A 15,263-nucleotide genomic window follows, 5' to 3' on the forward strand; every position below is an offset into this window, starting at 1 on the left:
TATGGTAAAATCACAAGTATCCAGGTACATTTCTGTAAGGGAAAATTGAATTGTTGGTCATTTCAGCAGCTGTGAAACAAAAATCTGGCAATGCCGTAATCACTACAAAAAATATCCTTACATTCTTTGAAATGCTCAGTACACTTGCTCTTTCCTTACCCTCCATCAATGCTTGGCCACATGTTAAATGGTTACACTTCTGTAATGACTTCCGGGCCCACACGTACATCACTCAGATCATAAAAATATACACTAGGTTAGACAGTCACATGTTTGTGTTGTTTCTGTTGTACATGAAGTTGATGTCATTTTTCAACAAGATATAGTGGTTACCCCTCTGAGGACTTTGGAGTCTGATTTTTGATAAATACCATGGGAATCACCTGGAGAGTTGGTCCAGGCTAAACATAAATACAGTCATGGAGTTGAATTTGCCATTGAGCTCCCTAGAAGCAGAGGTGCAACAGCAAATCGTCTTCACATGATCTCCTTGGCTCACAGTGTGACTTCCACAACATGCCCCGTCTAGTCATCCTGCAGCACAGGGAAAGCCAAGAGAGGACACATACCCCACGTGCATGGAAGTAAGTACCCAGCAGACAAAGCTGCTCCTGAGCCATCCCAGACTTCCCCATCATTCAGAGCTCCACACATACTGGACATACTCCTTGGGAAACAGTCAAAGGCTGTAACTACAGTGGGAGAGTATTGGACGCCAGTGACATAGTCAGGGTATAAGAGGGCTTGGATTTTGTCCGTTTTCTTCACTGTTCTATCCCCAGTAGTCCAAACTGGATATGACATAAATGACTACTCAAGAACTACTAGAATGAGTGAGCAATGTCTGGATTATGAACACAACACTTACTGAGAGGCATTTCCTACACTCACTGCTATTGAAAAGTGTCATGGGCCATATAGTGAGACCAGTGGAAAGAAAGCTAGCAAGGGGATATGAACTGGAAATATAAATCCCACCATCTTCTGGTTATATTTGTAAAGAGTTGATCAATGAGCTAGTGAAAAGGAAAGTAGAATGAGGCTATTAGGAGAGTATTTTGCCCCAGGGAACAGACATAGTCAAAATGTCCAGTCCTTACTTCCTATTTTCTGTGAGTACATGTGTGTATATTTAGTTCATTTGGTTCGGAACCTTTGCTGCTAAGACTTAAAAGGATTAGTCTGAAATCAAAATGTGAAGTATGTATGTTTACATGTCCACAGTGCATAATATGATTTAGGATGACCCATAAGCAGATTTGTCAGTTTGTACTATTTTGCTAAAATATAGGCAAAGAAGACTATATAGATTTGTTTTATATATTTGAATGGCAGAGTGAAAGAGAGAGACACGTATGGGTCTGGCAATGTAGCGCAGTGCATTTACCTACTACCTGCAACACAGACAACCTGTATGTGCACTGATTTGAGTCCCAGCTGCTTGGTTCTGGTTGAACTTACCACGAATGGACATGGGAAGGCAGCCAAAGATGGCCCAAATACTGTGGTCCCTGCCACTCACATAGCAGAGCTGGGTGGAGTTCCTGGCTTCCGGATTCAATGTGGACATTTGCAGAGTAAATTCGTGTATGGAAGATTCCTCTCTGTCTCTGTTTCCCTCACTGTCTCTCTGTTTCTTTCTCTCTCTCCTCTCTCCCTCTCTCCCTCTCTCCCTCTGTGTGTGTGTGTTTCAACTCCATCTTTTACATAAATAAATAAGCTTACAATGACACAAACACACACACATGCTCATACAGAGATGTCAATCTTCCACATGTTTTCTGAGTGGCCCAGGTTGGGCTGGGCCAACCTGAAGCCAGAACCGAAAACTTGTTTCAGGTCTCTGAAGTAGGGCAGAGCCCCAAGTACTTGGGCAGTTACCCACTGCTTTCTCGGGCACTTTAGCAATGTGCTGGATCAGAAGTAGAGCAGCCAGGAATTGAAGTGACCCTCTGATAAGAGTTGATGGCATCCCTGGCAGCAGATTAATCCACTATGCCATAATAACTACCCTCCAAAAGATGATTGAGACAATAAGATGAGGTTTTTCTTCCCTTCCAAAACTTCTCAGACTGTGTACACCTCTAGAGTAAGTCAGAAGAAATGGAAGCACCCGTTTCTGCATGTACACAATGGTGGGAATTAGAGGCCAAACTCTATGGAGGTCACAGTTTGAACGTCTAGAGAAAAAGCGGAGATTAAATGAAATATTGCAATTAAATGTTTTCTTTGTAATTTCTCAAGTCTATATTTGCCAACAAATTGATATAACTTCTTTTTTAATCTCTATAAGGAGTGTCTTCGAGCCTTTCCTGGCACTCTCTTTTCAACCGACCTCTATGATCAGTGGCTGGATGTTCTTGATAAAGGGAATGACGAGGAGGCCAGAGACATCCAGAGGTGATTCTATATAATTGGTACTGCATTCCAGACATGCCTCAGAAGGCAACCGACATAGTCTGAGAAAAAGATTTTCTGCTCTCGAGCATGAACCACTAGAAGAGTGCACATTGTGAAGAGGGTTCTTGTAGTCCCACACACCACAGCCAGAATCAGAAGACATGTAGACTCTACCATTGTCATTGAGTTCTTATTTCTCCCCAAATGTTATTATGGAGTTGTTGATATTGTACACATTCTGAATGTATGACATCGGTGGGGAGGAAGTCCGCTGGTGTCAGAGACATGCTACAAGAACAGTTGACCACTGGTCTGACCGTCATATTGTCAGAAGCAACTAAGTGCAGATCTCTGTGTGTGCTTATAGAATTGAAGTCAGTCAAGCGCTTTTGTATGTATTCATGCCCGGGATGTGTTTGTTCCATCACTGCTTTAGACTCTTGTCTTGAGGCAGCATTCTTGTACTATTACCTTTCAAAGAAGGGCAATGCTTTCAATTAATTGCTGTTGAATTTCCTCAGTAAGCTCTCACCTGAGAACATTCTGTAACACAACATCTGTTTTTAATATACCTGTGTTCAATTAGATATTTACAAAGTTATCCCAAATGAAAACACATTGTGATTTCAGCAAAAAAATCATAGGAATTTTTTTTAAGACTTACAGCTCCTTTTGTCTGTATTTTCATTGGATTATGTCAATGGCATTAAAACTACTGTATTTCCTTTTTTTTATCTACAAATTCCTGAGGAAAATGACTTGTTATAAGACTGCATTTTTTTGTGTTTAGGCTTTTAGCCCATCTGCCCAGAACTAACACAGCTCTCATAAGACACTTGTTTTCATCATTATATGCAATCTCATGTAATGCATCATACAATCAGATGACTACATCAAAGTTAGCTTTGTGCATCACCCCGAGCCTTCTGTGTGTCTGGCGATCTACTTCAAGAAGCCCAGCCCTCGAAGATGAAATAAGGAGAAAGGTAATGAGTACCCTGTTTGTTTGTGTTGGAAAAGTGAAAGTCAGGATTTGCATTCTTGCCAAAGAAGCGAGTGATATCAAAATATTAGCCATTCAACTAGGCCACAAAATATGTTGGTCTTCTAATGAGAAATGTTTTTGGACAAGTTACATAGTATTCTTGGAAGTGTAACTGTCATTTATGAGATAAAACTGGTTCGTATGTGTTACTGTCAAGTGCAAATTTTTGTTAGAATCCAGAATTTCACATTTTTGTGATGTTCACGGTTCACATAGGACTTGTGACTCCTAAATAGGCCAAGTGGAAAAGAGCACCCCATGTTCATCCTTTTGTGTCACAGCTTTCCCTCGTGGAGTTTCTGATTGCAAGTTATCCCAGAATATTTGCAGTTGACCAGAAGTCTAAGAAGAGCTGTATGAAATCCAAAAGAAACATTGGAGAGAGTACCCGGCAAGTCATCGCCACTGCGGGGCAGAGTGCTGCCAGCCCAGGTGAGAGTTCCCTGCGGTGGGATCTTAGGGCCAGCGTGCCAGGTTCTCTGGGAGAATTTCACTCCTTTGCTAAGAACCAGACCGCAAGCCTGCCAGGTGTCACAGGAGAAGCTTGGGTGATGTCCTGTAGCTCAGGGCTAACCCCAAGAGTAATGCCACCCCTCCCATGACTCCACCTGCTCTGTCTTCACAAGGGTAGCACAGATCAGGAGGTTTTATGGTGTCCTGAGACCAAAGCACAGATAAGATGATGTACTTGACTTACCACGCCACTCTTGCAAATGATGTGCGCATCAGAGAGATCGTGTGTTGATCTAGTCTATGGAACCATTTTCTAACCAAATGTAAGTGTAGCCCTTACAAATGAGAGTGCCTCATGTGCTGAGGAAACGTGGGCTTAAAGTAGTATGTGACTTCGCTGCTAAACATATTCAGATGAATGCACACTTTTTCATTATAGGTATTTATGATACAACTAGAAACAGTGTGTGCATAGACAAGTTCATTCTTTGAAATGCATTTCCACATACACTTCTGAATTACTCTCTCCCATATAATCAGTGTGTTCCTGTTGAAGCATCGGCGAGGCTTGGTACTCTGTGGTAGCTGACACATCCCAAGTCCCAGTGCTCTTTGAAACCCTTTGAAAGGGAATAGTGTTAGGGATGAACAGAAAAGACCTCATGTCATAGAGGCTTCTTGCCAGTGTTCCAAATTTGGTGCCTTCATGTACCAACGTGTCACCTTTGTATGTTGTGTACATAAATAGTACTCAAAGTTAAAAATAAAAACCTTAGAATAAATGAAAGATAGGGATTTGTTTTGCTCAAGAAAGTAGTACATCTATAAATCATTTTTTCATTAATTGTTCTTTCATAAACTTGTCTTCATGATGTCTCAGAAACTGCAAGACAATCTCCAATATGAGTCAATGATGTTATTCTATCCTTGGCTCCCTGTGGAAAACTAATGGGTCCTTTTCCAAAGTACAAGATTCTTCATTTAAATGATTTCAAGGATTAAACCTCAAACTTTCAATTCAAAACAAGAATTGGTTTGATTCACAATGAGTATTCAACTTGGGCATCATTTTCTCAGAGACATACTTTGATATACTTAGTTTGATGATGTCTCAGAACTTAAAGAAACCCACATTGGGAGCAAATGATATTTACATTCCAAACAAATTCTTCTCCTGCAATCAGATACTGAAAAGTGACTGAAAATAGACTAACACTACTTTTGTTTTCTCGTCAATGGAAAAGATGACACTGTCACCGGAGTCTGAACCCATTAAAGGTATGGTGTCTGGCCAGAACTTTCCAAAGGAAAAAGAAGTCAAGCTTGAGCTTGTAAAGGGACCACCTGCGTCTTCTGTCCTCGCAATCTGAGTTACTGAAGAGTACCAAGAGCGTGCTTCCTTTAAATGTCCCTAAAATTCCTTTCACCTAACGCCAAAGGATAGTTTATAAAAGGTTTGCGCCTTGTTATCGATGTGCTTGAAATCTTCAGTTTCTTTCCTGGAAGGATAGAATTCCTTGGTAGAAAATTGCCCACGAGGCACCTACCCTAAGACAAACGTTTTGAATCCAGTTATTCTGTAACTGTCTCACAGTTGCAAAATTCAATCATTGATTTTCAAGATAGATTTTCAGTATTTCTGTCCTTATCCTTTTTGCGCCTCTTAAAGTAATTCTCATGTTTTGTATATAAGTGGAATTTAAATAAAAATAAAACACCTGAAATGAATTTAGAAAGGAATTTTCCTGCTCAAAATATTGAAATGGCCAATAGACAGGTGAACAGATGCTCAGGATCACTAGTCTGCAGGGAGATGCAAATCAAAGCCACAATGATTTTTCACTTCAGCCCAGTTAGATGGCTATCATCCAAAAATCAAAAAGCAATCAATGCTGGTGATGATGTGGGGAAAAGGTACCCTAACCCACTGCTTGTGGGAATGTAAACTAGTAGAACCATTATGGAAGACAGTATGGAGATTCCTCAGAAATCTGAAAATAGATCTACCATATGACTGATCCATTCCACTCCTGGGAATGAACCCAAAGAAAATGAAATCAGCATGTGAAGTGTCATCTGTACCCCCATGTTTATTGCAGCTGAATTCACAACAACTAAGATGTGGAGTCAACCCAGATATCCATCAACTGATAATGGAATTAAGAAAATGTGGTATATACACACTGTGGAATACTCCTCAGCCATAAAAAGAAAAGAATGAAATCCTGTCTTGTGTATAGAAATGGATACAAGTGGGGACCATTAAGCCTAATGATACAAGCCAGTCCCTAAAAGACAAATATATTTATTTTCTCTGCTATGTGGCAGGTGATGTAGAATACAAAAAATACTTAGGAATAAAATGGATACTTTGTGATATGATTGCTCTTCTTAGGCCTTGTGTATACTTGTGTGGAACTGTAGTCTTCCGACTTTGTTACTTGTTGAATATATGGTTAGTGATAAATTAAGCCTGTGACTATAGAGTGGACTGAAAGCTTTTCTTTGTAAAACTTAAAGGAAAAGTAGGGAAGAAAAGAGGGGGTTGAGAGAGTGAGAGGGGGAGGGGGGAATTATGATTCTCTTCTTAGAACTGTAGCTGTGAAATACACGAAATCTGTTCTCTTTATATTAGTAACAATTCTAAAAAATGATTCAATTTGTGCAGTGGGTTCTCATCGTATCTATTTTCCTTTTCTTCAGTCTAACACTCTCCCAACTGAGCTATTTTGGCTGCCCCCAGTACGTTTTCTTTTTCTTTTCTTCATGAGGTCTCTGAAACCTCAGGAAAATCCCCTTTATGAGTACATGAAGTTGAGATTTCAGAGTTGATTTTACTTGTACCTTACACTGAGATGAGTCTGTTTTCTGAACATATTCTAAGACAGCTTTAGATTTTTCCACAGTGGAATCAATAAAACCAACATGAGAATCGGATCCAATGTCAAAGAATGTGACTGACCCAAACCCTCCACTTGGCAAAAAGGCTAGGCCCGAGTTTCAGATTGGCCTGTGCGTGCCTTCTGAACCTTGTCTTCTGAGTTACTGAAGAGAACAATTGGTGTGGTTCCTAAGCATGTACTTGAATCTTCCTTGCACTGCCTTGAACGCCTGCTACAAACCAACTTGCCAAAATGTATAATTTTCCTAACTGGAATTGAACTCCTCCATTAATAACTCTCTTGCTAGAGAATGACCAGTGTGACTACCAAACTAAGGCAATGGTTTTGACTTCATATTTTTCTTGACTTGGCTTCCACGGGAACACTGACTATGCCGTTTGCCTTTATTTTTCTTGTGCTTATATTTTCTGGAAGGAAAATTACAGTTCAAAATGATATCCAAGGACAAACAGGAAACATGTAAGAGAATTTAGAATAGGAATCTTTTTTTCTTGAGCAAAAGGAAGTTCACACAGCATTTTCCCATAATGCATGTTTGCATGTATCTCCTTTCATGTGCTTGTATCGTATTTGGATTCAGAATAACTTCATTACCAGTTATCTGATGTTGAGAAGGGTCTGCTGTTGGAAAATGTACTATGATAGGTTTTGTTTTTCCTTCAACATGAAAGTTCACACTTCACTTGGAGTGTGGCACAGTGTAAGATGTGGTGACTGAACAAAATCGTCTACTGGCAAATAATGCCAAGCCCGAGCTGGCCAGGGCCCACATCTGTCTTTTGACCTCTGCATTCTGAACACTGGATGTGTTCAGTTAGCAGAATTACTTAGGATTTCATTTTATGTTCTCTGCCCATCTTTTAATGTGACATTAAGAGCTTCTTTTTCACAAATGTTTGAATGTGTGTTTCCTAACTAGCTTGACATCTTCAGTTTCTGCCTTGGAAGGGCAGATTCCCTTGAAAGAAAATTGCTGATGAGGCACAAACACTGAGACAACCATTTGCTTCTGCTGGAATCATGACTGCTTCACAATCGTACACCAAATCAGCACTCAATTTGCCGAGACTTTCATTTTCTGTATCCTCACACGTTTGCTACCTCAAATCGTAACTCCAAAGTTTGGTAGACTAGTGCTACTCAAATAAAAATAATATATCTGCAATGAATTTAGAAAATCTTTTGTTTAGCTCCAAAAGAATTCCGTCTTTGCATCTTGTACTCATGATATGTATTTCCCTCTCCTTTCCTTCACGAGGTCTCAGAAACCTCAAGGAAATCTCCATGATGATTGCCTGATGCTGGGGTGTTAAATCGTTGCCTTGACCTCTCATAGGGTCTGTTTTCCAAAGTTATCCCAAGACAACTGTAGATTTTTCTTCAATGGATTAAATAAAATCTACCTGAGAATTGGACCCAGTGTCTGGGAGTGTGACTGGCATAAACACTTCCTTCACTGGGCAAAGAGACCAAGACTAAGCATGGAATGAGCCCACCTATGTCATTTGTCCTCTGTCTTCTGAGTTACTGAAAATAACAGTTGTCAGGGTTTTTGAGGATTTTATCCCATCTTTCCTAAAATTCCTTGAAACCTCCTCAAGAACTAACTTGCCGAAATGGTTGAGCAACTTTCCTAACTTGGATTGAAGTCGTCTTTTGCTGTGCAGGAGGGATAAAATGCCTAGAGAGTGAGTCACCCTTGTTGTCTCTATGCCAAGACAGTGGGTTAGCAAAGTGGCACATTTTCCTTGGCTCTCACCGGGATACTGGCCATTTCCCTAATTACTGGATCTTTTCATTTCATCTATGCCTATCCTCTTACTTTTCTGAAAGGGGAAGGGCAATTCTTAGCACAGAAATGACCTGAGGAAGGGCCCATCTGTATAGAGTCACAGGAATTGGTTCCATAATCACTGGAATCATCAAGGCTTGCCAGTAGGACAAGGGGGAGGTCAACTTTGTCTCTCTCAGCACCAAGAACAAGGTCCTGGCTGTCACACTCTCTGGCAAGACTGAAATTGAACTCTCGGTGCACCAAAGATATACAGATAAAGAAACCCATATTCAGCTCAAGCCCAACTTCTATCCTTATGAACTGCAGCAGACTATACCACTGCAACACTCATAGACACAGTTACCATTGATGAACGTTGATGAACGCTGAGAGCCTAGACTCCTAGAGCAGCTTCACTCCAACACAAAGCAAAAATCCAAGTGCTAACCCTGCATTTGGCTAAACCATGAACTCTTTTCAATAAAAACTAATTCATAAAGAGGAGAAATGAAGAAACATTTCTATGCCCAGACATGCTGCTTTTCTCTGACAACTGAGATACTGAATTAGAGAGATGGCATGGTGGTTTTGCATTTTCACCTTTCATCCCTAAATGCTTGGAGCCATCCACCAAATACTGAATTTACCAATTATATGAGGGCAAGGCTAATGGCACTTGAGGTTTTCAGTTGCAGTGAAGGAGGGAAAAGATTAATTCACAGAGACTGTCACCAGGATCCCTACTAAGAAAGTGAACTGGGCATCATATTGTACTTTGTTGGCTCCCTAGCACAACAAATAGACAAATGATAGTTAAAAGAAATTTCATTACATCTGTGACTTACAGTGTTACCGCCTGAAAAGAGATGCACTAATTGAAACATGGAACGAGTGGGTTCCCCAATCCTGCCTAAGACATTTATATTTGTTTTCTATGGAGTTTGAAACCCAACATGACAATCATTTTTTTTTTTGCTTCGGCTGGTCTCAGAACCCCGGGAAACGCGTCCACGAAGCATGGCTGTTGCCTGACGTGAAGTCATGGATTTGATCTCTGCTGCTGGAATGAGTGTGTTCTTAAAGCATGCCTAAACACTTTGAGATTTGTCTGACATGGAGTACATGAACCCAACATGAGCCTCAAAGAGTGCCCTGAATGGGACAGGCCCCAATCCTCCACTAGGGAAAAAGACCGGACCAAACAGCGGTGCGGCCACGCTTGCCTTCTGCCCTGTGAGTGAGCACAGAGGAGATTGTGCAGCTGCATAAGAATTTCTCCCACATGGTGGGAGCGTCAACGAGGGAGTGACATGACTAAGCATGTGCTGAACATGGTTCATGAGAACTGGGGTTGGCAGTAGTGTCCTGCAGGGACCAGAGAATTCCTAGAGGTATACTCACGTAGCCCCTCAGAGGGGACTGTGGTCTGGGTGAAATAAGGTTCTTTGCTCCCACTGGAACACCAAGGTGGCACTTGCAAGTTCCTGCATCCTTTCACTTCACATGCTCTTTAACGTTCCGATTTGTTGCAAAGTGATTCCTTCTCAAGAAATAAGTGGCTCTGCTCTCAAGCTGTGAAGGAACCTTGGATATGTGCCCAGGAAGGACGTGTCTCCTGGGAAAAGAGTGCCAGAATGCTAGTCAGGTTAACTGAGATTACAAATTGTACTTCCCATTACACCCAGAGCGTACATACACCACTGGTGCATGAGGGTCTCCACATGGCTTGAGCCCTTTAGACACTGTACAGGTGGCCAAACAAAATGGAGAGAGGGGTGAAATCAAACCATGAGCGACCCAACTACTCGACCCTGACACAGGCCCAAACCCACCCCCAATCCCGCTAGTTTCCCTGGGAAGAGAACCGTCCAGCGGGCCATGGCTGGACTGAGCCCGTGCCGGACATGGTGCTCAGTTGCCATCCTGGAGGGCCCAGAGGATTGCTCTGCCTGGTTTCCTAGGCGGAGGCAGGTGTGTTGTCGGCAGAGACCCTCACTCAGGCCAAGTGCGTGATGTCTCTTCTTCTTCCGCAGACGCCGAGCCCGGCACCCGGGAACCTGTTCCGGACGTGCCGCTCCCAACCATGACTCCCAGCACCGAGGAGGCTGACCACGACCACGACCACGACCCCGACCACGACCACGACCACGGTAGGGGCCCCGTGTGCCTTGTGTCCTCTGCCCCTGGGAGCCCGCTGGGTTGCCGGGGCTCCTTGAGCGAGAACGGGCTTTCCTATTGCCTCCGGGACCGGGAAGGTGTCGCCATGCGATTCCTTGTCCCGAAACGCTGGCCTGTGCTCTGGAGCTGCGGGGACGTCCTCGGGGCTCTGCCCGGGAAGGATGTGCTCCCTGGGGAGAGAGGGGCCGCGGTGCGAGTCAGGCGCTCCGAGACGGGGCCGTGTGTCCTCCCGGGTGCTCTGGTTGGCTGCACGCTGCCTGGGCCTGTCCGCAGGTTGTCCGTTTCTCTGCGTGGTGGTCTGCTGACCCGTGCGGGAGGGGCGTAGGCTTCCCCGCCCCCCACGTCTGCTCCCGCCATGACCCACCCCGGGGGTCTGGTGCAGCACTCCCAGCCCGCATGCCTGGCGTTGCCACGGAGGCTGCGAGTGCAGAAGCCTCATGGGACCCGGCGTGGAGTGCCCCACTGCCCCTGGTGGCCCAGTGTGCGCAGCGGACTTAGGCGCGGGCACGCTGGGCTCCGCGAGGGTGGTGCTCTGTGCCTCTGCCTCTCCTGAGACGTCCTTGCCTTCCTCTTGGCGTTGGCTGGTCTCCGAGCTCCCGGGACAGCGTCCAGGAGGCGTGGCCGCTGCCTGAGGACAAGTCCTCGATGTGCCCTCTGACGCTGGCACGAGCGTGTTCTGGACCCGTGCCGTGCCCCCAGGCAGCTGGGGAGTTGTCTGCCTTGTAGTGCGGCGGGCCACCAGGAGAATCTGACCCAGTGTCCTGGATGGGCCAGTTCCCAGTCGTGCGCTCGTGGCCCAGACCAGACCCGGGCTGGTGTGTGGAGCCAGCCACGCGGGCCCGTCTGTCCTCCGTGCCCTGAGTGGGCGCAGATGAGAGAGGGCGCGGTTGCTCCGTCCGCTTTTCTCCCCTCTCGCCCCCATGCGGGGAGCCGTCCAGCAAGGCCTGGCTGGACTGAGCCCGTGCCGGACACGGTGCTCCGTTGCCGTCCTGGAGGGCCCAGAGGATTGCTCGAGGTGTGCCCACCAGGCCCCTCCCCTGAGACAGGGGGCTGGGTGCCGTCAGGTCCTTTCTTGGCTGCCCCTGGAACCCGGAGGTGGCCCTTGCCTGGTTCCTGGATCCTTTCACTTCCCCTTCCTCGTCGCCTTGCCGTGTGGAAGGGAAGGGCCGCTCTTAGCCCGCCAGCCCTGGCCAAGGAGGGGAACCCACTCGGAGGGTGGGGTGGCACCAAGGCCTTGCGCGGCCCAACGCACAAGGGGGGACGGCGCGCCCTGCTGCGGGCCCTCGCCCTGGCCCCGGTGCCACCAGTTTCCCTTGGCCGGGATTCTTTGTGGCCTAGGCAGGCAGGCGCCCGTGCTGTCTCCACTCTGACCTAGGCACCCACCCACATGAGGCGTCGGGAGGTGTGGGGCCGGGAGAACATTGCTCTGCCTGGTTTCCTAGGCGGAGGCAGGTGTGTTGTTGGCAGAGACCCTCACTCAGGCCAAGTGCGTGATGTCTCTTCTTCTTCCGCAGACGCCGAGCCCGGCACCCGGGAACCTGTTCCGGACGTGCCGCTCCCAACCATGACTCCCAGCACCGAGGAGGATGACCACGACCACGACCACGACCCCGACCACGACCACGACCACGGTAGGGGCCCGTGTGCCTTGTGTCCTCTGCCCCTGGGAGCCCGCTGGGTTGCCGGGGCTCCTTGAGCGAGAACGGGCTTTCCTATTGCCTCCGGGACCGGGAAGGTGTCGCCATGCGATTCCTTGTCCCGAAACGCTGGCCTGTGCTCTGGAGCTGCGGGGACGTCCTCGGGGCTCTGCCCGGGAAGGATGTGCTCCCTGGGGAGAGAGGGGCCGCGGTGCGAGTCAGGCGCTCCGAGACGGGGCCGTGTGTCCTCCCGGGTGCTCTGGTTGGCTGCACGCTGCCTGGGCCTGTCCGCAGGTTGTGCGTTTCTCTGCGTGGTGGTCTGCTGACCCGTGCGGGAGGGGCGTAGGCTTCCCCGCCCCCCACGTCTGCTCCCGCCATGACCCACCCCGGGGGTCTGGTGCAGCACTCCCAGCCCGCATGCCTGGCGTTGCCACGGAGGCTGCGAGTGCAGAAGCCTCATGGGACCCGGCGTGGAGTGCCCCACTGCCCCTGGTGGCCCAGTGTGCGCAGCGGACTTAGGCGCGGGCACGCTGGGCTCCGCGAGGGTGGTGCTCTGTGCCTCTGCCTCTCCTGAGACGTCCTTGCCTTCCTCTTGGCGTTGGCTGGTCTCCGAGCTCCCGGGACAGCGTCCAGGAGGCGTGGCCGCTGCCTGAGGACAAGTCCTCGATGTGCCCTCTGACGCTGGCACGAGCGTGTTCTGGACCCGTGCCGTGCCCCCAGGCAGCTGGGGAGTTGTCTGCCTTGTAGTGCGGCGGGCCACCAGGAGAATCTGACCCAGTGTCCTGGATGGGCCAGTTCCCAGTCGTGCGCTCGTGGCCCAGACCAGACCCGGGCTGGTGTGTGGAGCCAGCCACGCGGGCCCGTCTGTCCTGCGTGCCCTGAGTGGGCGCAGATGAGAGAGGGCGCGGTTGCTCCGTCCGCTTTTCTCCCCTCTCGCCCCCATGCGGGGAGCCGTCCAGCGAGGCCTGGCTGGACTGAGCCCGTGCCGGACACGGTGCTCCGTTGCCGTCCTGGAGGGCCCAGAGGATTGCTCGAGGTGTGCCCACCAGGCCCCTCCCCTGAGACAGGGGGCTGGGTGCCGTCAGGTTCTTTCTTGGCTGCCCCTGGAACCCGGAGGTGGCCCTTGCCTGGTTCCTGGATCCTTTCACTTCCCCTTCCTCGTCGCCTTGCCGTGTGGAAGGCAAGGGCCGCTCTTAGCCCGCCAGCCCTGGCCAAGGAGGGGAACCCACTCGGAGGGTGGGGTGGCACCAAGGCCTTGCGCGGCCCAACGCACAAGGGGGGACGGCGCGCCCTGCTGCGGGCCCTCGCCCTGGCCCCGGTGCCACCAGTTTCCCTTGGCCGGGATTCTTTGTGGCCTAGGCAGGCAGGCGCCCGTGCTGTCTCCACTCTGACCTAGGCACCCACCCACATGAGGCGTCGGGAGGTGTGGGGCCGGGAGAACATTGCTCTGCCTGGTTTCCTAGGCGGAGGCAGGTGTGTTGTCGGCAGAGACCCTCACTCAGGCCAAGTGCGTGATGTCTCTTCTTCTTCCGCAGACGCCGAGCCCGGCACCCGGGAACCTGTTCCGGACGTGCCGCTCCCAACCATGACTCCCAGCACCGAGGAGGCTGACCACGACCACGACCCCGACCCCGACCACGACCCCGACCACGACCACGGTAGGGGCCCGTGTGCCTTGTGTCCTCTGCCCCTGGGAGCCCGCTGGGTTGCCGGGGCTCCTTGAGCGAGAACGGGCTTTCCTATTGCCTCTGGGACCGGGAAGGTGTCGCCATGTGATTCCTTGTCCCGAAACGCTGGCCTGTGCTCTGGAGCTGCGGGGACGTCCTCGGGGCTCTGCCCGGGAAGGATGTGCTCCCTGGGGAGAGAGGGGCCGCGGTGTGAGTCAGGCGCTCCGAGACGGGGCCGTGTGTCCTCCCGGGTGCTCTGGTTGGCTGCACGCTGCCTGGGCCTGTCCGCAGGTTGTCCGTTTCTCTGCGTGGTGGTCTGCTGACCCGTGCGGGAGGGGCGTAGGCTTCCCCGCCCCCCACGTCTGCTCCCGCCATGACCCACCCCGGGGGTCTGGTGCAGCACTCCCAGCCCGCATGCCTGGCGTTGCCACGGAGGCTGCGAGTGCAGAAGCCTCATGGGACCCGGCATGGAGTGCCCCACTGCCCCTGGTGGCCCAGTGTGCGCAGCGGACTTAGGCGCGGGCACGCTGGGCTCCGCGAGGGTGGTGCTCTGTGCCTCTGCCTCTCCTGAGACGTCCTTGCCTTCCTCTTGGCGTTGGCTGGTCTCCGAGCTCCCGGGACAGCGTCCAGGAGGCGTGGCCGCTGCCTGAGGACCAGTCCTCGATGTGCCCTCTGACGCTGGCACGAGCGTGTTCTGGACCCGTGCCGTGCCCCCAGGCAGCTGGGGAGTTGTCTGCCTTGTAGTGCGGCGGGCCACCAGGAGAATCTGACCCAGTGTCCTGGATGGGCCAGTTCCCAGTCGTGCGCTCGTGGCCCAGACCAGACCCGGGCTGGTGTGTGGAGCCAGCCACGCGGGCCCGTCTGTCCTGCGTGCCCTGAGTGGGCGCAGATGAGAGAGGGCGCGGTTGCTCCGTCCGCTTTTCTCCCCTCTCGCCCCCATGCGGGGAGCCGTCCAGCGGGGCCTGGCTGGACTGAGCCCGTGCCGGACACGGTGCTCCGTTGCCGTCCTGGAGGGCCCAGAGGATTGCTCGAGGTGTGCCCACCAGGCCCCTCCCCTGAGACAGGGGGCTGGCTGGGTGCCGTCAGGTTCTTTCTTGGCTGCCCCTGGAACCCGGAGGTGGCCCTTGCCTGGTTCCTGGATCCTTTCACTTCCCCTTCCTCGTCGCCTTGCCGTGTGGAAGGGAAGGGCCGCTCTTAGCCCGCCAG

At 49.9% G+C, this 15,263-nt stretch overlaps 1 protein-coding gene across 11 annotated transcripts in view; it reads left to right on the forward strand.

The window, feature by feature from the left end:
- The window catches only part of LOC138843592 (rho GTPase-activating protein 20-like), a 1,064,354-nt gene that overhangs the window by 71,295 nt on the left and 977,796 nt on the right, over positions 1-15,263 (forward strand). For all 11 annotated transcript variants that reach the window (XM_070048224.1, XM_070048225.1, XM_070048223.1 and 8 more), the window contains 3 exons: positions 2,294-2,400; positions 3,191-3,386; positions 3,727-3,877. In XM_070048224.1, coding sequence (XP_069904325.1) covers positions 2,294-2,400; positions 3,191-3,386; positions 3,727-3,877 — 454 coding nt within the window. The remainder of the gene's footprint in view (positions 1-2,293; positions 2,401-3,190; positions 3,387-3,726; positions 3,878-15,263) is intronic.

This window comes from Oryctolagus cuniculus, chromosome 8, assembly GCF_964237555.1.
Source record: "Oryctolagus cuniculus chromosome 8, mOryCun1.1, whole genome shotgun sequence".
NCBI classification, from domain to species: Eukaryota; Metazoa; Chordata; class Mammalia; order Lagomorpha; family Leporidae; genus Oryctolagus; species Oryctolagus cuniculus.